Here is a 20,550-nt window from a genome sequence, read left to right on the forward strand (position 1 = left end):
ACTGTGGAGCATTGAGACCAGTATATAAGGATTATTGTCCCAACAGAAAGAGAAAGTAATTTTAATGTCTTGGTCTCTTCCGCCCACTGGAGACCCTATATTTCCCGCCTTTCTTAACATCAGAATGGGATCTCGCCCTCAAGGATTATGGCAACTTCCAAGAGCACACCGATCAACCCCACAAGATACACAATACGGGGTACGCATGGCTGGAACACGTGACAATTACTTGGAGGAGGCTCATCAAAATAGCAAAATGACGACTATCACGGTCTATGACGTTGCCCGGCAAGCATGCAGAACATAAAGAGATCATCGCCCACTTGAATCATGAAATCCTAGAAGACTTAGATATTCAACAAAATATACGCAATCGCCCGTATTGCACAACCCGAGACAACAGTTTATTCCATCGTCTATCATACAATAGTACAGCACACAAAGGAAAGCGGCAAAGGGAAGGAAGACAGGCTAAGGCACGACGGCTTGGTATTTATCTAATGGTGGTGCTCAGGCTCTCCCTTGTAGCCGACGATGTTCATCCGGCCAATGATCTCACCAACGGTGAAGAAACCGATGACCTCCGCGGCGGTGACACCAGCAAAAGCGAGCTGCTTCTTGTCGGCACTGCGAACACGGGCCAGAATGTTGGAGGGAGTGAAGCCCGAGTTCTGGAAGGCGGCAGGGTTACGGAAGACGTTGGTCAGAGGCTGGAAATAGGTCTGGAAGGTGGCCAGGTTGCTGGAGTCGGTATTAGTGGACGAGGTTCTTGTGGTTGGGATGGCTGGGAGCCCTTACGGAGGAGTCATGTTCTGGCCACGGAAGACCAACTTGGCGAGCTCGAGACCGACCTTCGAGTAGTAGACGGTAGGGGGTATCATGGCTGCATTATTACGGCGGATGATTAGCAATGCTCCGAAAGATATATGACAGAAATCCGGGGATGGCTCCACTCAAGGAGTGATTCAGTGATAGCGGCTGGCATTGCCACCATCACCGTGCCATCCCAATAGAAACGTAAAGGGGCATTTTAGAGCAAGTATCATGGAGCATCTGCTTACAATCGACGAAAGAGATGACTTTTCCGGTCCTTCCACCAACCTTCCTCAGGGCACTGCCGAGACCCTGGGCGGCATTCGAGATGGCAGGGCCAGCGGACGAGGAGACGCGAGACAGACCCTCAGACGCCTTCGAGGCAGCAGAGGAAGCAGTCTCACCGGCCTTGGAAGCGGCTTCTGAGGTCGAAGAGGCGTACCTGACCGCAGACCTGCGGGTCAGGAACTGCGATTGCCGGAGCACGGCACGGGACGCGGTGGCGGGCATCTTGAAGACCACTGGAGGGGATATAACGCTAAAAGGAAAGAATGACTCTTAGAAGTCGCAGGTGGAGGACAAAAGCGTCCAATGGCGGTATGGTCAAGAGCCGGTGACACTGGATCGTCGCGCAATTGCAGGACCAGAATTGAGATTTGAAGTTCGGGAAGTTCAGGGAAGAGCCTCCACTTCCGTGTCACGTGAGGCACTTCTACCTTGTTTATCGCCGGCCATCACGACTTGACCTTCACCAACCAACCTGGTTGGTTGGGTTTCTCTCAACCGTCCAGGCAATGGATCTTGCTTCAATTCCGTACTCAGTTTTCTAGGACCAGTAACCCTACTTTGATGTGCACTTACGGCGTCCGTGCTAAACATCCTGCCCAGTGCTTGTGCTTACTATCTGACAGTTGCAGCATTGTTCATTCAAATTGTTTGATTTGCTGACATGCACGTCTCAATCAACTAACTAGCAAAGATTTCTTATATCATTTATCTTATCCCGATTGTCATAAACAGCACATGAACAGTATACTCGGAATGACGCTACAGCCACAATGACTTGTGTCCACATTATACACCTCTAGATAACGGCCGTGAAGGACACCATTTATAGCCGGTCACCGAGTATTAGGGGATAGTCTAGGGATAATACGGGAGGACATAATTGAAGGGTGGCAGCTACACTACGCATGCTCTAGAATGTGTCTGCTCAAGGCTTGGATGCAAGAGTCTGCGTCTATCAAATGAATAACATTGCGACGCCGATGGAGATACTAGTCGTTAAACGGACAGCCGCTACTTGTCAGGAATATCGATTCTGTCGGATGGCTGCTCGCGTATTCCCGCCACCAGATGCCTATGCCTTGGCAAAAGAAGGAGAATCGTACCAGGTTTCTCGACTGGCCGCGATGAGTCCCTCGTCGACCTAGCAACATTTGTTATCGATCGAACGAAGCCCTTATTGTCACGCGAAGTGGGTAATGGATATTAACAATTATTGAGGGATGATTAATCTCCCTCGTATTGCTCCGCACTAACCCGGGCTAAGTAGACTAGGCACAGGTGTGATTGGCAGGGTCGCGTATATCTGCATGAGGCTCTGTAGTCTAACAGTTTAACAGCCGCTCTATAAAAATGCGCCCATTCTCTGCTCCAGCGTTTCGCTGATTACTTTTCGTATATATTCTCAACTCGATCAAAAGCCAACAACTCGGCCAGAGAAGCAGGATGATTGAGACCCAAATAGAGATCGCCGCCTCGCCAGCACAAGTACGAGAAGCCGTATGTATCAGACCAGTCTCAGGAGCTGAACGATAGCACGCTAATCATCCCTACACCAAATACAGCTGCTCGACTTCTCCAAATACCCAGAATGGCATACTAGTTTTATCAAGCTACTCCAACCAGAGGACGAATCCCAGTCCTTGCAATCTCTTCAGACTGGCGATAAGGTCAAATGCGACATCGACGGTATGAAGTTTACTGCAGAGATCAAAGTATGTACAGTCAGCCAGTTGCAGTAGTAAGTGTGTGAGCAAAGCTAAAGTCATTTCTATGGAACAGGAGAACTCAGATTCGCTATTCCAGTGGCAAGGACCCCCGGTCTTTGGCTTAATTGCCGGTCTCCACAGCTTTCACATGGAACCGGCCAACAACGGCTCTTCGACGATCTTCAAACAGACCGAGATATTTACTGGTCCAATCTCTTTCTTGATGACCCCCTCGTTCTTGGGGAGGAAGATGCTGGGCCAGTTTGGCCAATTCAATACGGATCTGAAGGCTCGTGCTGAAGCCTTGAAATGACATGGCTATTATGACGGCAACCACGATGAATGATATGCAATCTATATTCATATGGGGTTCTAGCCCTTCTTAGCATCCAATGGCTTATTTGTATGTGTCGTTGGTTATAATATAGTTGTTCCTAGGTTCAGGATATCTTTAAGCCCACCCATCATAATGTATCGATCATACACATCAGGTAGGTTGACCTCGACTGCTGGGCATTGAAATATTGCACGCTCTGCGTGGTATGCATTGCATAACATGCTCGAGCTGTAAGGAGATCTCCTGCCATCCACTCATCCTTCTATGGGAGTGGGGCCTTCCAAAATCCAGGGTTTCGTTTGCCAACAATTTTCGCGGTGCACTAACCACTGCAGTAAACAGGAAATCCCTTGGGACAGTGATCGACTATTAAGCCAAACAAATGTTTGTATATTATAGGAAGCATGAGTGCTAATGATCGGGTACCATCATAGCATCTGAATGGTGTCGAAGCTCGAAGTAGTTCGATGTCACTACTTGCCTTATCAGGAAAAGCGAGAAAGCTAGGCTGGAACTATTGATCGATCAAAGGTGTTCAAAGAACTTTGGGTGCTCACTCCTGATATGGCTGTTAGATTAGCCGACCTGAAGTCCATTATAGCCTGCACGGCAGATCTATAGGGGTCTCATCTGGTGTCCGGTGTCGATCTAGTCTCCCGTGGTCAACATATGGCTTCTGATCGGCTGATGGAAAGCGAAGTGGAGCGATCCATGGAAAGGGTTGGCATCAACGGCCACCGTGCCTGAGGCCATCATGTGATATGCAAAGCTTATGCCCGGAGATCCACCCGTAATATCCCGCTGAGTCATGCTAGCGCCACCGCTTCACAATTTCGCTTCGCTTTCGCAAGTCGTGCCACGACGCATGGTGGCTTTGCATTTGAAATGCGCCCCGATCGTGCGAGTGATCCGACACCGCATCATCTTTGGTACAGCTGTACAAGAGCCCAATCAAGGCTGATCATGCGGTGTGGCGCAGAATCTTCACAGGTCACCAAGTCTTCGGGCCGGGTGAAGCTTTATCCTCCATGCCACATCATTTAGATTATGGCAGCTGCGAATGGCCGATCTCGCCTGTCCATTGAAAAAAAAAATGTCCGGTTGATCTGCTCTGCTATTGCCAGCGACGGAAATTTGAGTTCTTCTATTGATTCGGGTCGGCACCGCGTCGGCACCTATCTCTAATGTCCTGGGGCTTTGCTCCCTAGTCTTCAGGAAATGCCAGTGTCTGAAGCGCACAGGCTCAGCTCCTGCACCCCTATTTGATCATGCACCAATGTCTAGTCCAGCGCTGTACGCATACAGGAGAACCAACCGCAAGGCTCATCGCAAAGGATTGTTGTCGGACACTAAATTGTCTGCCTAACGATGGTATACGTAACGTCCATCCAAGCCAAGATCAGTGGGTCTCCACACCGTAGACCATGGTCCAATTCTAGAATCAGAAATGAGGCAGACAACTCATTTGATTGGGCTCTCTAACTGTTCATAGTATGGCTCGTTTCATGAGCGCCGCCTCTGAATGGTTAGCCTTATATAGCTTGGGGTCCATCTATTTGTTGTCCTTTGATTCTTAAACCGAGTCTTTCCCTACCTACATTGCGTTTTCTCTTGCATTTTCGAATCAAACAAACAAAGCTTCACATACCTCAAGACACAATGTTCGGCGAAGGTATCTTCAGTTGGTTCAAGTCCTCCAACAAGGAGTCGGCCCCCGAGGCCACTTGGGACCCCAACACAATCACCATGACCCAGCCCCAAAGCCCTGCTGGTCCTATCACCGAGGTCGTCACTGGCCAGCCTGTATGTTCTGACCTCGGCCTTGCCAATTGACGTCTGGCACTAACACAAGGAACCCAGACACCAAACAACAACATGACCCTTCGTGGTGGTGGTCCTCCCCCTGGACCTGGCGGTGACGAGTAAGCTCTACCCTGAACAACTCCCTCCTAATGGGAATGGAACTAACAATTCATCTCCAATAGTTGCTGCTGCTGCTTCGACTGCTTCTGCTGCTGTGGTGACTGCTGTGGTCCCGACGGTCCTCCTGGAGGCTTCGGTGGCCCTGGCGGTCCCGGTGGTCCTGGAGGTCCTGGAGGCCCCGGCGGCCCTGGTGGTGGCCCTGGTGGCCCTGGTGGTTGGTAAACAGTACATACCAACAACGATGATTACGTTTCCTTTAATCGTTTTATTCGCCACGTTCGAACTTGATACCACTATATTGAATGCGCTGTTGTGGCGTAATGCATGGGAAGGGGCTTGTTTGCGGGACGGAGGTCTTGTATATGGCAGATGACCTTTGTGCCATTGTCTTGTATGATATATGTCGTTATTGGATTGTTTTATCAGAGTTTCCAAATCTTCATGACCTGCTGCAGTAAAAGCCAAGAGAGGATAGTCGCCCTAGTTGTAGGCATGGCACTTGATCGATGACAGGTAGACCTGAGATGTCCTTTTCATATCTCACACAGTATTGCAATACTTGATTGATTGTAAATTATGTGAAGAATATTCGGTTTCCTTCATAATACCCCCTGATGTCATATAATTATATAGTTAGGTTAGACATTATTAGTAAATGCCTCGCATAAGTGTAATCTATATGAATTATGCAGGAACTATGCTTCATCGCTATCCAATGCGTGGATCAGGAATAGCCATTACAAATAATGCATTACAGTATCTTTTTTCCGGTCGTGTCAGACAAATACAAGGAAGATAGGACCCTTACATCTACTTTGCAAAAATCCGGGTATCGCGCATAGCTTCTATGCAGCCAAGGACCAATTCCACGGAGCTTTTTGGACTCAGGGAGATACACACTATATCTACTTTCTCAGACTGGACCTTGTAGAAAATAGATGTCCCTATGGTATGAGGAATGGTGCGGCGGTTCCTATTCACAACAAGAGCCAGATATGTAGAACTACTCACACCTGCAATCTTCCAATCGACCTACACTATTTTGAATCTACTCCACGAACGTACCTGGCCACTACTACGATTGTCCCACGGAAAGAAATCAAGAAATCCCGAATCAGCATGATAAGTGACCTTGTCCAAACCCTTGCCTTATATCAAGCATTCCAGTCATGTCAGAGCGCCCTATGATATCGATAACGGTCTCAGATCACCTATTACAAGCAATGATCATCTTCGCTACGCCAATGATATCTAAAACCCGTTCTGCTATCTCACCGCAAGAAACGAGACATGATAATGATCGCCAAACCAGAAAACCACCCAGGATAAATATCTACTCCCGGGGTGTACGACAACCAAGTACCCACGAGATTCAGCACGCCTTCGCAACCATGCACTTCCCATCCATTCTCTTCCTCCTCACAACTCTAACCACCACCATCGCCCACCCCGGCCCCCATAAACAAACCACCAGAGCCGAACTCGCCCGTCGAGCCGACCTCTCCGCCCGCTGCTCCCACCACGCCAGCCACTACAACGCCCAACGACTCAAACGAACCCTCCACAAGCGCCAAAACTCTACCGTCTCACTCACAACCTCACCCCCTTACTACCCCACCATCCAAAACGAAACATGCGTACTCACCCCCGAAGTAACAGCCGGCCCCTACTGGTGGCGAAACTCCCAAACCCTCCGCCAAGACATGACCGAGAACCAACCAGGAGTACCTCTTCTCCTTGACGTCGGGGTACTGGATATGGCGACCTGCGAGCCGTTGGAAAACGTGCTGGTGGATTTCTGGCACTGTAATGCGACGGGCAAATACTCGAGTTTTACGCAATTGCCGGCTGATGAACCCATTGATACTATACTGGCGGGGCTGAATGTCATGGATTTTGAGATCGGGAGGTCGGATATACATACGGATGAGGGGACGTTTTTGAGGGGTATGTGGCCGACGGATGGGAATGGGGTTGTGGAGATGAGGTCGATTTTTCCGGGTTTGTGTTCTCCTTTTCAAGATGTTTTGTGAGTGGGGAATGAGGGCTAATGATGGGTTGGGCTGTTGTTGGTTGTAGGGTTTTATTATGGACGTGCGATTCATATTCATATTCAGGTTCATACGGATTGGGTGTTGAGGGAGAATGGAACTTTGGCGAGTGGGAAGACGGTGAGTACGGGGCAGGTCTTCTTTGGGGAGGACCTGGAGAGGGAGATTATGGCGTTGGAGCCGTATGCTTCTGTGACGAAAGTTGAGAGACTTACTAATCAGTTTGATAATACCTATAATAATGAGAATACTGGGGGGTATAATGCTCTGGTGTCGGTGGTGCCGATGGATGGGGAAGATGTGACGAAGGGGATGATTGGGTTTGTTACAATCGGGGTGGATACGGAGGCAGTTGAGTCGTTTCCGGTTTGATTGATTGGAGGGGTGCTGTTGTGGGGTTTATCATAATGAGATGTGATTACCAGGTATGCCATCTTCTATAGAGGGTTAGGAGTCATTCGTTTTGGAAGATAGGGCGGAATCGATGTAATCCCACTAGACAGGGCCCAAAATGAAGGAAGTCAATGGCCTTTATGCTGTGGAAATTAGCTTATGGAGGTTATATTAACTTCTTCCAGAAGGATCTTGGAGCTCCACTGCTTTACCTTATGCTTGAACTACTCATCGCCTTAGTCTATCATACTGTGGGTGACTGACCAGTGATAATCTGGCCGATGTGAATGCATCTCTATAACATTCACCCGTCTCGGTTGAATAGCATACCGAGCAGCAGTAGCTGCAATGGCTGTTACTGTGTCCATATACCCTTGGGACAGCTGGCCAAAATCACCCTGCAGGGTTACATCTGATTGATCACCGACCTGTACCTGAATACTAGTAGTAAGTAGATGAAGTCAAGTCCATACTAGCCAATAAGGGAAATTTAACCGATTGCATATCAGTAGCTATGCAGTCTGCCTGCTCATTTTGGGACGGACCTTAAACCGTTTTATGCGCTTCATGCTCAGATGTCCATGATCCCATGATCGATTGGAAAAACAATTCCATCGCTAGTTAATAACACGAGGATTATACCCGACGTATAACCGTATGTCCGGCTGCTCGATGCTCAAATGATGGGGTAATAACAGCAGGTGGATAAGGCATCCGACTCCACTGATGGGTCAAGTCCCACCGGAGAATTGCCACTCCGGGTAATAAGCCAATGGAGATGTTGTTCTGGCCAACAGTACAAAATGAGATTGAGACTGTGAGTTCGGGTCAGAAGGAGTCGGTATGATTAAGGAACTGGGTGGGTGTCAGAAGATCCAAGAATAGACCGATAAAATAACCTGTCGGTGTGAATTAACCGAGCAGATACGTACAGCCGTCTGGTATGTGGTTCGAGGATATGGATCGCAAGCTGTTGAAACGGTTTCAGATAGAAGATGATCTCGGAGAAGGTGACTGGGTAATTTGATGCCAGAGACTGCTGCTGCTCTAATTTTCTGATCGACTTGTTGATAGCTCCTGCCTACGCACTCCGTTGGGAGCGAAACTGGCCCGATAAGTTGATAAGAGCTCCCGGCCCGGATATCCAGGAGCACAACTGAAGTCAATGCAGGGAAACCCGCCCAGAAAATTCCAAGCAAGCCACTGTATATAGCTCGAAAGCTTACCTTTGTACACATCCTCGTATTTCCAACGCTATCCAGGGTAGTACACATTACGCAGATGTTTTGAAGCAAGGACTCCTGAAATGCGACCGGCGGGATGTTCTGGCCGAAAAGCGGGCCAATGGGGGCAGCCCCAGACCAAACCCCGCGTCCCGAGAGCCACCGGGTAAATGCAGTGGATGGCTTCCCCTCCAAATCCACCGTCCACTGGGTCCCACAGGACTCCACGATCGATCAGCCATGACTATCGGTGGCGATGAAATCAGCTACCTGCAGCATGTCACGTTGGATCATGATTCTCCAGAGCCTATCGTGGAGGGGTAGACCGCTGTTACGAAGCAATACTTAAACCTGGTAGATCCTCCTCCGCTCTCCATCTCCTCACCCCTTGCGCTCCGCTCCCTCTTTGTCCTTTCCGTCCTACCCCTCCATTCATCCCCTCCATCCGATCATCATGGCGACCGCAACTCTTCTCGAGAAGTCCAACATCGGAGTCTTCACAAACACCAAGCATGACTTGTGGGTCGCAGACGCGAAGCCCACTCTGGAGGAGGTCAAGAGCGGCGAAGGATTGAAGCCTGGTGAGGTTTCAATCGAGGTTCGCAGCACGGGAATTTGCGGGTATGTCTTCCGTCCTTCCCGAGCCTCGCTTCGTATTCCCTGGCTAAAGATTGGTTCTTAATTCAGGTCCGATGTCCACTTCTGGCATGCAGGCTGCATTGGGCCTATGATCGTCACAGGAGACCATATCCTGGGTCACGAGTCCGCGGGCCAAGTCGTCGCTGTTGCGCCCGATGTCACCTCGCTGAAGCCTGGCGACCGTGTCGCGGTCGAGCCCAACATCATTTGCAACGCCTGTGAACCCTGCCTGACAGGTCGCTACAACGGCTGTGAACGCGTCCTCTTTCTTTCAACCCCTCCTGTCGACGGCTTGCTGCGTCGCTATGTCAACCACCCGGCCATTTGGTGCCACAAGATTGGTGATATGAGCTATGAGGATGGTGCGCTCTTGGAACCTTTGAGTGTGTCGCTGGCGGGTATTGAGCGCAGTGGACTTCGTCTGGGTGATCCATGCTTGATCACTGGTGCTGGTCCCATTGGCCTCATCACCCTGTTGAGTGCTCGTGCTGCTGGAGCTAGCCCCATTGTCATCACCGACATTGACGAGGGTCGGCTGGAGTTCGCCAAGTCGCTGGTGCCCGATGTCCGCACCTACAAAGTGCAGATCGGCCTCTCTGCCGAGCAGAACGCAGAGGGCATCATCAATGCCTTCAACGATGGAGAGGGCTCTGGTCCCGGTGCCTTGAGGCCTCGCATCGCTCTGGAGTGCACCGGAGTGGAGAGTAGTGTTGCGTCTGCCATTTGGAGTGTCAAGTTCGGTGGCAAGGTCTTCGTGATCGGTGTAGGCAAGAACGAGATGACCGTCCCGTTCATGCGCCTGAGTACTTGGGAGATTGACCTTCAGTACCAGTACCGGTACTGCAACACCTGGCCCCGTGCGATCCGTCTGGTGAAGAACGGTATCATCGACTTGAGGAAGCTTGTGACACATCGGTTCCCCTTGGAGGATGCTATCAAGGCGTTCGAGACGGCCGCCAACCCCAGGACCGGGGCCATCAAGGTCCAGATTATGAGCTCCGAGGAGGATGTCAAGGCTGCTTCCGCTGGTCAGAAGATCTAAACAGCCATTTCACGAACATACCTCGGACGTTTCGCTTGGTGGCTGGTCACCTTGATACCTTTCATGTTGATGACATGCTTTCCTGTTGGCATTTGATGATGAATATATCATGTAAATTTTCTTTCATCTTTGATGACTTTGCTAGAGATACAGCATAGATTGACGTAGAATTTCATTCCCTGTCTGTTGCAGCCCCTCTGGCGCCTTGATTAGATGTGTCGCAGGTACATCGCTCTGAATGGTGTCTGCAACGTCAAGCACGAAACCACCAGAAAGAGGATTGACCGAACTTTTGTCCCACAATAATCTGTGCTCTTCCTCCCGGGTCCTCAATGTTACATCCAGGGTACCCGAATGCTTCTTCAAACAAAGCCGGTCACACATCTTACGGGTCCGATGGAACAGTATTCAATACATGTGCCGCCTCAATCCGATTGCTGGTGACCTGCAGCCCGTCATGAAAGACCGCCGCTTGACAGGTCAGAGCCACCTATCAGCTCCCACTACGTATCCGCGTCCTTGCCCAAGCCCCGTTGCATCCGACCTTCAATCCACTTGGGACTTGGTGTTTGCGTCACACGTGCCCCTAAACTAGCTGCCATGGCCCCATAGACTTGAATCTCCCCGTCGGCCGCGTTGGCTGGCTGGGTTTCAGGCCAGGCGGGGACCCCCCCGCACGGCTTCCCCAGTTTTTGAGTTTCCCCTCCACCAGCTCGGCATCCCATTCCAATGATCGTCGACGGGAATGTGACCCATCTCCCAGCGCAGTACCGATAAGCTTCGCTAACGAAACAAGTCTGATTTCTAGATTGATCTATGAGAATTTACGCACGGGAATATGTGCAAGTGGCTTGCGGTTCTCGAAGCCCTGCATCCACCCAACCGATAGTGGCGAAGATCCCCGATAATTGACCGCGCTGGGACCAACGGAGTCAGATTCTCTTGTTATGGCAATCATATCCACGCTTCCCGGTGCCTGTCCTTCCCATAAGATTGGTGCCTCATCATACTCATCGGCTCATTCCGCCTCTTTCGGATCCAAACACGCAATTCCCGCTGCATTCCTTGGCTTCGCTCATTGATGTCGCGGGGTTTGTCATACCGCAAAGCGCCACTTTATGCGCTTCGGCCAACACGCCATGCATTCATTGTCATCAACTGGGCCAGGGCACAGTCCGTGTCCAAACACATATAAGCCGCTGTGACCACCCATCTCACCTACGACCTAGGCTTGCTGTTATCCAGGGTGATCCCAGGGTGATACCATTATGTTGGGGTCATTGCTTTTTCTCTTGCCCCTTGCGGGCGCTTCTTCCATTGGATCCCGAACAAGCAGCCAGGAATGTCCTGGGTATAAGGCGTCCAATGTCCAAACAGATGCTACATCCTTGACCGCAGACTTGACTCTAGCGGGTGCTCCTTGTAACAGCTATGGCACGGATTTGAAGGACCTCAAGTTGCTGGTGGAATACCAGTCTGGTATGTATTGTTCGGTCAGGTTTGAATTTCCTATCTGACAATCTTATTAGATGAACGACTCCATGTAATTATCTACGATGCCGACGAACAAATCTACCAAGTGCCTGAATCTGTCCTTCCTCGTGTTTGCAGTGGCGATAGCTCTCAGGATGACAGCGTTTTTCAATTCGACTTCGTGGAAGAGCCGTTTTCATTCACAGTTTCAAAGGATGACGAAGTGTTGTTTGACACTTCCGCATCCACTCTTGTCTTCCAATCTCAGTATCTGAAACTGCGCACCTGGCTTCCTGACAATCCCTATGTGTATGGCCTCGGAGAACACTCGGATCCTCTGCGTCTGCCAACGAACAATTACACTCGCACCCTCTGGAACCGTGATGCTTATGGCACCCCTAATCACACCAATCTGTACGGCAGTCATCCTGTGTACTACGATCACCGCGGGCAAGCTGGTACCTACGGTGTCTTCTTGTTGAACTCCAATGGCATGGACATCAAGATCAACAAGACCACAGACGGAGAACAGTACTTGGAGTACAATGCTCTGGGGGGTGTCCTCGACTTTTATTTCTTCTATGGGGAGAATCCCAAGCAAGCTAGCATTGAATATTCTAAGATTGTTGGGTCACCTGCAATGCAAAGTTATTGGACCCTTGGTGTAAGTCGCTATAGGTTTGAGCTAGTTCTTACGCTAATTGCTGCCAGTTTCACAACTGCCGTTATGGCTACCGCGATGTATATGAGCTCGCCGAAGTGGTCTATAACTACAGCCAAGCAAACATCCCGTTGGAGACGATGTGGACCGACATTGACTACATGGACAAGAGAAGGGTGTTTACCCTTGATCCTCAGAGGTTCCCGCTCCAGAAGATGCGTGAGCTAGTTACCTACCTCCATGACCACGATCAGCATTACATTGTCATGGTCGACCCAGCTGTGAGCGTTAGCAGTGAGTACCCCGAGTACATCTGGCTATTCTTTATAGCCTTGTATTAACGCATTATGCAGACAATTCGGCATATAAAACGGGTGTAGAACAGGGCATTTTCCTCCATACTCAGAACGGAAGTTTATACGAGGGTAAGAAACACCTACCGTATTTAGAACCATACACTAAATCTATGCAGGTGCCGTTTGGCCTGGTGTGACTGTCTTCCCAGACTGGTTCCACTCTGATACTCAGGACTACTGGGATGGGCAGTTTGACCAATTCTTCGACGCCGATTTAGGAGTCGACATTGACGGTCTGTGGATCGACATGAATGAAGCGTCCAATTTCTGTCCATACCCCTGCAAGGATCCAGCTGCATTCGCGATTTCAGATAACCTTCCACCTGCCGCACCACCTGTCCGGCCAAGCAGCCCACGCCTACTGCCTGGGTTCCCTGCGGACTTCCAGCCTTCGTCAAAAAGATCTCTCAAAAGAGCACAAGGCGAAAAGGGAAGCAAGGCCGGGCTACCTAACCGTAATCTCACCGATCCACCCTACACGATTCAAAATGCTGCAGGGGTTCTCAGTATGAGCACCATCCAGACCGATGTCATTCATGCAGGTGAAGGGTATGCCGAGTATGATACGCACAACATCTACGGAACAAGTAAGTGTTATGGACTCGCCTAGTGGTCATTCTGACAAGTCCAGTGATGAGTACTGCCTCCCGCTTAGCCATGCAATCTCGTCGTCCTGATGTGAGGCCTCTGGTCATTACTCGCAGTACATATGCAGGTGCTGGCGCACATGTTGGGCACTGGTGAGTTTACCAATAGCCTTAACAGCGCATCGCTAATTCGTACAGGTTGGGCGATAATCTGAGCGACTGGGTCCACTACCGGATCTCCATTGCGCAAATAGTCGCATTCGCATCCATGTTCCAGATCCCCATGGTCGGGGCTGATGTGTGTGGGTTTGGTAGCAACACGACGGAGGAACTTTGTGCTCGGTGGGCGTCTTTGGGCGCCTTCTACACGTTCTATCGCGATCATAACGAGCTGGGCAACATACCGCAGGAGTTCTATCGCTGGCCAACGGTTGCCGAGTCCGCTCGCAAGGCCATTGACATTCGATACCGACTCCTCGATTACATTTACACTGCTCTTCACCGGCAATCTCAGACCGGCGAACCGTTCTTGCAGCCTCTATTTTACTTGTACCCCGAGGATTCTAACACGTTTGCCAATGATCTCCAGTTCTTCTACGGCGATGCTATTCTCGTCAGCCCCGTTACCAACGCGAACTCAACCTCAGTTGATGCCTACTTCCCGGACGATATCTTTTATGACTGGTACACTGGGGCCGTGGTGCGTGGCCGCGGGGCAAGCATCACGCTCAGCAACGTCAACCTCACCCACATCCCCATCCATGTTCGTGGCGGAAACATTGTGCCCGTCCGGTCGTCCAGTGCGATGACCACAACTGAGCTTCGCGAAAACGGCTTCGAGCTCATTATCGCCCCAGGACTGGACGGAACTGCGTCGGGTAGTCTGTATCTGGACGATGGGGACTCGCTGGAGCCGTCCGCGGTGGCTGAAATTGAGATTGAGTACAGCCATGGCGTGTTGAACATCCAGGGTGAATTTGGACAGGACACCCCTGCGGTGGTGGAGAAGTGTACCTTGCTGGGGGAGACTGGACGGGTTGAGATTACCCAGAGCTTTGAACTCAGTGGATCTAAGGAAGTCAAGTTGAAGTGAGATGGGAATATGCTTAGGTATTACTTAGGAGAGTTTACGAGAAATTAATTTGAGTTCTAGGTCGATCGTAATCCTGACTGCTTAATGCCTCACTCAATGTACCTTCACTAAGCTTTGCGGTTAAGCACAATAATGGAGTACATAATGCATCAAGAGTGGCAGGGTATCAAGGGATGAAGGGATACCCGCCACCATTGCCACCAGAATCCACAGATACTAGAGTGTAGTACGGAGTAGAATCAACAACCACCACTTAACTTCAACACAAGCAATCCACTCCACCAACCAACCGCCCACCCACCAATAACCAACCATTCCCCGTACACCATACATGCACTACTACACTCCGCACCAAGTCCCCAAACCTGCTACATACCATCTACCTACTGTGTACTCGCCCAGATGCCAACCACATCATCCCCACCCACGCAAGGGACGCAAGCAATGAACCAGACGCGTACCTTACATCAACGCGCATCCCTACACTTAATTCCAGAGAAGGTCAAATACCACTCACTCCCTATCCACCATCCATCACCTCATCACATAACACAATCTCACCATCAGACACCAAACCACTATCCAGCCATTCTCACAGTCACAATGAAGTTCACCTCCATTCTCCTCACCCTCAGTGCCTCGGTCACTCTTGTCTCGGCAGGCGACTACTATTGTCCCTTTGCGCAGGATAACTCGGGGATGATCCAGCAGCCGTATTGCTGTGATGGGTTCACGGATTCGGAGGGAGGGTCGGTGGCGAAGGAGGGGCAGAATTGTATGTTTTCTTTCTTTTTTGAATGATGGTGGGATTGGGGTTGGGCTAATTGTTTGTGTAGGCCAGTCGATGACTACGTGGGTGGATGAGTGTCCTAAGGGTGGTTCGGTTAAGTGTTGTTATACTATTGTGAGTTTTTCTCTCATCCCTTTGGTTAGAGCAGGTGGGATGCTGGGTTGGATGGAGCTGATTGGTGGTATTTAGGGCCCGGTGTATATCTGTACTGCGGAGGCGGAGCAGAGTGATGATTAGATACTATTCAATTGGTCAGGTTCTTATGATTGGAAGTGGATTGCATGATGAAATACTTCCCTAGACCAATGGAGCGGGATGAAACGAGTGTGATTATAGTATAAAAGTGCACGACTAAAATACCAAATACCAAATCTTTACATCTCATATCATACACACCATAAGCAAAGATCAAACACTAACCATCCTAACAAACCTCTCCCCCAACTCCTCCGCCGCCAACGGATTCCCCCCCGTCAACAACTCCCTACAAAGCGTCGTCCCACCCATCTTCTCCTTCGCTCCCTCGACCATCACCGCGCCCTCCTTCCTCAACTCCCCCTCCACCTTCTCAATCTCACCCCCCAACACCGTCTCCATAACCTTCTCCTCCGCATCACTCCAACACGTAATCTCATACCCTTTATACACGAACCCCCCATCTCCAAGCCTCGTACTCAACAACGCATACGGCCCATGACAAATCGCCGCCGTGGGTTTATTCTCCCCATGAAAATACCTCAATATGCGGCCCAGTTCCTTATCGCTGCCTAGGTCCGTAAGCGGGGCATGACCACCGGGGATGAACACCGCCGCGAAGGTGCGTAGTTCGTCGTCGCTGATGCTGAAGAAGGGACGTGGCGAGGAGAAGCCGTTCTCGCGACGCATGCGCTCGATGAGTTCGTTTTCGCGCTGGCGTTCGTAGAAGTTGCCTGCGAAGGCGAGGAGGGATTCGCTGAGGGGGTCGGGGGTCGGGGGTTGGCCTTTTGGAGAGGCGAAGGTGATTTCGTGGCCAGCGGAGAGGAGTTTGGAGAGGGGTTTGGCGAGTTCGGTCAGGAAGAAGCCGGTTGGTTGGGGGCGGTGCTGGTGGAGGTTTTGAGGGGGAAGGTGTGTGCGTCGCTGAGGATGATGAGGATTTTTTTGGGGGGCATTTTGGTGGTGGTGGTGATTATGATTGTGTTTGTGGTGGTTCGGATGTGGTAGGCTTTGTTTAGAGGTGTAATTGCAGTAAATGATGGCTGTAAGTGAGGTGGTGGTTTATAGTCAGTTATAGTAGGTTGATGATGGTGGTGGTGACATCTGAATGACGTATTTGGTGTTAAGCAGGGTCGGTCAATTGTTGTTGGCGTTGCATGGCGGGAGGCAAATAGGTGAGGATTGTCTCTAGACTCCTCATGATGATTTAATCTTGATGTGTAAGTCACACAATGTACTTAAAAGGATTAGTTGGGTGGAATAGACGGTCTACTGTAGGAGGATGTGATGGGAATACCCCTTTGGGGATAGCCCGGGATGTTGCCTGCTAAGTCCCTTCACTTAGCTTTCAACATCTAACCTCCATGACAGGCCTTCTCTCTCAACATATAGAATTCTGTTCTTAATAACCATCCTAGGTATTTTCACCTGCACGATGGATCGGACTCGGTATCATCGGATATCTCCATTTGAGAGGGATAGCTGCATAGCATCAGGATCAGGCATCAGTGCAGCTAACTCACTTAGCTTCAAACCAACCATGTCTCTATTTTCACCGGGGACCTTAGACTTTTCCAGCTCATAGATGGGACAGTCTAATTTAGGTACTTGAACAAGAACTGAAAGCATCGTGTCACACTCACCGGAATTTATTTCCGCGCTTCATTGGCCATGTCCACCCTATCCGATAAAGACTACGGTATCCTCATGATGACCCACTAATCCGCAGCAGCCGAAAGAGGCGACGAAGAAACCGTCCGACAGTTCTTAGGGAACAGTTCCAACTCGAGTTTTGAGATAGATTCAATGGCCGAGCTCCTCTATCCCACGCTGCCAGAAACGGACACAGAGCTGTCATCACACTACTACTGGCCCACACGGCTGAGAATGAGATAAAAGATAATTGACTTGGCCAGACGCCACTGTCGTTAGCAGCGGCAGGGTTGTGGACTGGTCAACTATTAGATCAACTCTTCTGGCGGAGAGCCTCCACCCATGACAAGCTATTCCGATATGACACATTTGCCGCACCTAGCTTTTCATGGGCGTCAGTATATGGGTCTCGTATTGACTTTGTTAAGTCATGGGGAAAAGCAAACAAAGGAAAAACGGCTCGTGTTCTCGACGCAAAAACCGTACCGGCTCACAAAGCAGACCCATTGGGACCCGTGAGCAGTGGATATGACAGCACATCTTTCCGTGAGAAATGGGAATTGGATCGATCATTCATGTGCAAGTGCCCAGCAGCATGAATTCAGTATCTCTATTGATACTGAGGACGACAAGGAATATTTGGTCGGGCACAAGGTCTTCATTGGCGAGATCTTTAGTGATGTGCATCGAGCCTCTTGTTTGGTCTTGAAAGAGGTGGAAAGCCGTCCGGAAATGCTCTTGACATTGTTCTTGTTTAGTACACAGTGATCATTGACATTAATGCCCTCTCTATGAGCCAAAGAAGCTCACTCTGCCATGTTCATTACCACATATTGCACCCAATGCCCCATCAACACCCATCAGAACAACTTACCTACCACATGAAAACCCCATCACACCATTCCCACCCTTCTACCACCCATCGCCTATTCTTTCCCTTCCCTATCCCTCCCCTTCTTCATCAACGTGACCCCCAACCCTAAATACGAACTACGTAGCCCAAAACCCGTATATCAAGAAAACCTATACCCCACCTTAACCTCCCCAAACCCCGAACCTTCTTCCACCTCCTACGTAGTAACGATGTAAGTACAACTCGGTACCCGTACCCGCACCCCACCCCCCTTCCCGATTGGAGGAAATCTCCCCCCAGTGACTGACAGTGTCCACCAAACCCAAATCGGATCTGATAAACGACGAGTTTAAAATTTTCTTTCCCTTTCCCTTTTTCCTTTTCCGAGGAAAAGATCTTCTCCGTCATATTATACCGACTCGAACCGACTCGAACCGAAATGTACTACTACTGGGCTAGGAGTAGGTTACCTATTTGGTTGGTATCGTATCGGACTCTCTCCGAGCGCGAACGGGTGAGTTAGCCGCGCTTGTCGCTGGCCGGACCTACTAAGTTTATTGGAGGGGTGGCGTGCGCACGTGAGAAGCTCACTTTTTAGGGGGGGTGGGTGGGTATATAGTAAATTTAATGTCCGTGCTTATGGTGTAGGTGCATGTGTCAGATTCAGGATGGGGAATGTATACTGTGTATGGGTGAAGGTGTAGTAATGTAGGTGCCTGGGAAAAATGGAATGTCTCGTGTTCGTTTTCCATTGCCGGGGCTCCACTGTTGCCGATACGTCGTCGGCTATTCCCACCTTTAACTCCGATTACATACTTACTAGGTAGTTGATTATTGCGGCGGTTCGGAACCTGGCCGAGTTGGACAGCTCAGTCGTTTCAGGATCTACAGGGTTGGGGGTGGGAAATGGAAGGATTGGAAGGGTGGAAAATTCTGTCATTATATTTTTGGTATGCTATGGTGGTCGTAACTCGTAATAAGGGGTGAGGGCTGATTAGGGGGCTACTCATGTAGATGGTCCTTATATCCCATCTAGCATTTCTTCTGCATTGTGTCGAAATACCCGCTCGGCCAACCCTGGCTCGTTCGCACATATCCGTAGGCAGATTTCTGTAAATGGTCCGATGTTCACCCCTGAGAATCGTGTATGCGGCCAGTCCGTGGCATATATGACACGGTTGGGTGCGGCTTCAAGAAACTCTCGAGCCATCGCTTCGAGATCGCGGAATTCTTCATCCTTGCTGAGACGGTAGGGGGCGGAGATCTTGACGTAGGTCTCTCCGGCACGGAGCAGCGATATTAACGAGGAAAATCCCGGGAGGGTGTAAGGATCGAAAGGTGTTTCGTCGTGATCGATTGTTGACAGGTCTGGGCCTCCGAAATGGTCGATGCACAGCTTGACTCCTAGCTGTGGCACAACGTTCTCCAGCATCGGCACCATGTCCAGAGATACATAGACCTGGATAGTCCAACCGAAAGGCCGCACTACTTGTGCGTGTTGCAGTAGTGTCTCTGTCAGCTCCTCCTCGCTAAGCACCTTTCCCACCGACTTCAGGTTCACTCGCACACCACGCACACCTAGGGCATGCCACTCCTCCAGGGTCTTGGTGTCTATGTTGGTCGGATCGATGACCACCACTCCTCGCCCGCGAGAAGGTCCGACATTTCTGAGTGCTTCAAGAAGACAAGAATTGTCTGTGCCGTATATGGATGGCTGGACCAGGACGATGTTTCCGATGCCGAGGGTGGATTCGAAGGTCATGGCTTCATCGACGGTGTGCTTTGGAGGCTGATAGACAGCGTTGGCAGAGACTGGGAACCGCTGCGGTTCCACGACGTGCATATGCGTATCCCATGTTCCGTGGGGGATTCGGTGCTTTAAAGGAAGAGACTGTGCGGTGGTCGTCTCCTCCTTGTAGACTCGTCGCTCTCCCTTCAGATGGGAGGTGTTGAACAGGGCCCGGGGCGATTCAAGCAGGCCAGGCCGGGGCTGGAAGGACGTAAGCATGGTGGGTAAGGAGGACGAAAGCATTGTCGACATGTCATATGCTTGAGGGATCGGTGAAGAGGGTGGTGACAGGGTAGACACCGCTGGGAGAACCCGCCGGGATAAAACTCACGAGACTGGAGAAGCGCAACGTCCCCGCTGCTCCTCTTAAAAGATATTTCCGTAGAGTCATCGTGCTCTCTATTAGGCTAGGTGCCAGCCAAGGAACGAGACGACCCGTTCGGTGAAAGGGTGGATATTGGAATTACGGCAACCTCTCATCGGCTTCCCGATTGTGTTACCGGAAGGATGCCAGCAACGCGAGGAATGAAACAGACCCTGACCCACCGGGTAGAGGCGGGATCGTGACGCTGGGGGTGAAAACTGGGATGATGAGGTCGGAATCTGGCCGCAAGGGGGGCAAAGCCACGTGAGACGACATTGGAGGAATCCCGAATGATATGTCCAATTGCCCGTACTGCCCGACAAC

At 50.4% G+C, this 20,550-nt stretch overlaps 9 protein-coding genes across 9 annotated transcripts; 6 read left to right on the forward strand and 3 right to left on the reverse strand.

Moving 5' to 3' along the window:
* Positions 1–48: 48 nt before the first annotated feature.
* Positions 49–1,452, reverse strand: BO94DRAFT_531272 (F1F0 ATP synthase subunit g). The gene is made up of 3 exons (XM_025610861.1): positions 1,062–1,452; positions 799–883; positions 49–741 (listed from the first exon to the last, which is right to left on the reverse strand). Exons 1-3 carry the CDS (start codon positions 1,321–1,323, stop codon positions 498–500), a joined length of 591 nt encoding a protein of 196 aa, XP_025472113.1. The 5' UTR covers positions 1,324–1,452; the 3' UTR covers positions 49–497.
* A 1,092-nt stretch (positions 1,453–2,544) lies between these two features.
* On the forward strand, positions 2,545–3,120 carry BO94DRAFT_542605 (SRPBCC domain-containing protein; the record flags this gene model as incomplete). The annotated part of the gene is made up of 3 exons (XM_025613101.1): positions 2,545–2,598; positions 2,664–2,813; positions 2,881–3,120. The coding sequence occupies 3 exons, from the start codon at positions 2,545–2,547 to the stop codon at positions 3,118–3,120; spliced, it is 444 nt and encodes a 147-aa protein (XP_025472114.1).
* A 1,478-nt stretch (positions 3,121–4,598) lies between these two features.
* BO94DRAFT_531275 (uncharacterized protein) lies at positions 4,599–5,403 on the forward strand. Its single transcript, XM_025610862.1, has 3 exons — positions 4,599–4,947; positions 5,005–5,066; positions 5,130–5,403. Exons 1-3 carry the CDS (start codon positions 4,804–4,806, stop codon positions 5,287–5,289), a joined length of 366 nt encoding a protein of 121 aa, XP_025472115.1. The 5' UTR covers positions 4,599–4,803; the 3' UTR covers positions 5,290–5,403.
* A 1,028-nt stretch (positions 5,404–6,431) lies between these two features.
* On the forward strand, positions 6,432–7,490 carry BO94DRAFT_606697 (intradiol ring-cleavage dioxygenase; the record flags this gene model as incomplete). Its single annotated transcript, XM_025616523.1, has 2 exons — positions 6,432–7,068; positions 7,147–7,490. The coding sequence occupies exons 1-2, from the start codon at positions 6,459–6,461 to the stop codon at positions 7,488–7,490; spliced, it is 954 nt and encodes a 317-aa protein (XP_025472116.1). The 5' UTR covers positions 6,432–6,458.
* A 1,464-nt stretch (positions 7,491–8,954) lies between these two features.
* On the forward strand, positions 8,955–10,630 carry BO94DRAFT_508601 (NAD(P)-dependent alcohol dehydrogenase). Its single transcript, XM_025609668.1, has 2 exons — positions 8,955–9,355; positions 9,422–10,630. Exons 1-2 carry the CDS (start codon positions 9,189–9,191, stop codon positions 10,413–10,415), a joined length of 1,161 nt encoding a protein of 386 aa, XP_025472117.1. The 5' UTR covers positions 8,955–9,188; the 3' UTR covers positions 10,416–10,630.
* Positions 10,631–11,204: 574 nt separating this feature from the next.
* On the forward strand, positions 11,205–14,645 carry agdC (putative alpha-glucosidase). Its single transcript, XM_025608948.1, has 7 exons — positions 11,205–11,894; positions 11,945–12,552; positions 12,600–12,843; positions 12,903–12,974; positions 13,022–13,492; positions 13,537–13,645; positions 13,691–14,645. The coding sequence occupies exons 1-7, from the start codon at positions 11,684–11,686 to the stop codon at positions 14,583–14,585; spliced, it is 2,610 nt and encodes an 869-aa protein (XP_025472118.1). The 5' UTR covers positions 11,205–11,683; the 3' UTR covers positions 14,586–14,645.
* Positions 14,646–15,188: 543 nt separating this feature from the next.
* BO94DRAFT_581693 (uncharacterized protein) lies at positions 15,189–15,612 on the forward strand (the record flags this gene model as incomplete). The annotated part of the gene is made up of 3 exons (XM_025615420.1): positions 15,189–15,360; positions 15,422–15,489; positions 15,565–15,612. The coding sequence occupies 3 exons, from the start codon at positions 15,189–15,191 to the stop codon at positions 15,610–15,612; spliced, it is 288 nt and encodes a 95-aa protein (XP_025472119.1).
* Positions 15,613–15,685: 73 nt separating this feature from the next.
* BO94DRAFT_571946 (type 1 glutamine amidotransferase domain-containing protein) lies at positions 15,686–17,442 on the reverse strand. The gene is made up of 2 exons (XM_025614896.1): positions 17,091–17,442; positions 15,686–16,610 (listed from the first exon to the last, which is right to left on the reverse strand). Exons 1-2 carry the CDS (start codon positions 17,194–17,196, stop codon positions 15,784–15,786), a joined length of 933 nt encoding a protein of 310 aa, XP_025472120.1. The 5' UTR covers positions 17,197–17,442; the 3' UTR covers positions 15,686–15,783.
* A 1,554-nt stretch (positions 17,443–18,996) lies between these two features.
* On the reverse strand, positions 18,997–20,278 carry BO94DRAFT_531279 (putative TIM barrel metal-dependent hydrolase). Its single transcript, XM_025610863.1, has one exon. It carries the CDS (start codon positions 20,079–20,081, stop codon positions 19,095–19,097), a length of 987 nt encoding a protein of 328 aa, XP_025472121.1. The 5' UTR covers positions 20,082–20,278; the 3' UTR covers positions 18,997–19,094.
* Between the last annotated feature and the right edge of the window lie 272 nt (positions 20,279–20,550).

This window comes from Aspergillus sclerotioniger (genome assembly GCF_003184525.1).
Source record: "Aspergillus sclerotioniger CBS 115572 chromosome Unknown BO94scaffold_3, whole genome shotgun sequence".
Classification (NCBI taxonomy): domain Eukaryota; kingdom Fungi; phylum Ascomycota; class Eurotiomycetes; order Eurotiales; family Aspergillaceae; genus Aspergillus; species Aspergillus sclerotioniger.

What these genes read in the sequence shown, in the direction of transcription:
- BO94DRAFT_531272 (XM_025610861.1), bottom strand. Translation starts at nt 1,323, where the DNA reads ATGCCCGCCACCGCGTCCCGTGCCGTGCTCCGGCAATCGCAGTTCCTG. An exon ending in AGTCATCTCTTTCGTCGATT is followed by an intron (nt 884 to 1,061) that starts GTAAGCAGATGC and finishes GTAATAATGCAG; the next exon opens with CCATGATACCCCCTACCGTC. An exon ending in GGCCAGAACATGACTCCTCC is followed by an intron (nt 742 to 798) that starts GTAAGGGCTCCC and finishes TACCGACTCCAG; the next exon opens with CAACCTGGCCACCTTCCAGA.
- BO94DRAFT_508601 (XM_025609668.1), top strand. Translation starts at nt 9,189, where the DNA reads ATGGCGACCGCAACTCTTCTCGAGAAGTCCAACATCGGAGTCTTCACA. An exon ending in CGCAGCACGGGAATTTGCGG is followed by an intron (nt 9,356 to 9,421) that starts GTATGTCTTCCG and finishes TTCTTAATTCAG; the next exon opens with GTCCGATGTCCACTTCTGGC.
- agdC (XM_025608948.1), top strand. Translation starts at nt 11,684, where the DNA reads ATGTTGGGGTCATTGCTTTTTCTCTTGCCCCTTGCGGGCGCTTCTTCC. An exon ending in AAAGTTATTGGACCCTTGGT is followed by an intron (nt 12,553 to 12,599) that starts GTAAGTCGCTAT and finishes AATTGCTGCCAG; the next exon opens with TTTCACAACTGCCGTTATGG. An exon ending in CCCAGCTGTGAGCGTTAGCA is followed by an intron (nt 12,844 to 12,902) that starts GTGAGTACCCCG and finishes CGCATTATGCAG; the next exon opens with ACAATTCGGCATATAAAACG.
- BO94DRAFT_571946 (XM_025614896.1), bottom strand. Translation starts at nt 17,196, where the DNA reads ATGCTTTCAGTTCTTGTTCAAGTACCTAAATTAGACTGTCCCATCTAT. An exon ending in CATGGTTGGTTTGAAGCTAA is followed by an intron (nt 16,611 to 17,090) that starts GTGAGTTAGCTG and finishes CCTCACTTACAG; the next exon opens with CCATCATTTACTGCAATTAC.
- BO94DRAFT_531279 (XM_025610863.1), bottom strand. Translation starts at nt 20,081, where the DNA reads ATGCTTACGTCCTTCCAGCCCCGGCCTGGCCTGCTTGAATCGCCCCGG.
- BO94DRAFT_531275 (XM_025610862.1), top strand. Translation starts at nt 4,804, where the DNA reads ATGTTCGGCGAAGGTATCTTCAGTTGGTTCAAGTCCTCCAACAAGGAG. An exon ending in AGGTCGTCACTGGCCAGCCT is followed by an intron (nt 4,948 to 5,004) that starts GTATGTTCTGAC and finishes CAAGGAACCCAG; the next exon opens with ACACCAAACAACAACATGAC. An exon ending in CCTGGACCTGGCGGTGACGA is followed by an intron (nt 5,067 to 5,129) that starts GTAAGCTCTACC and finishes CATCTCCAATAG; the next exon opens with TTGCTGCTGCTGCTTCGACT.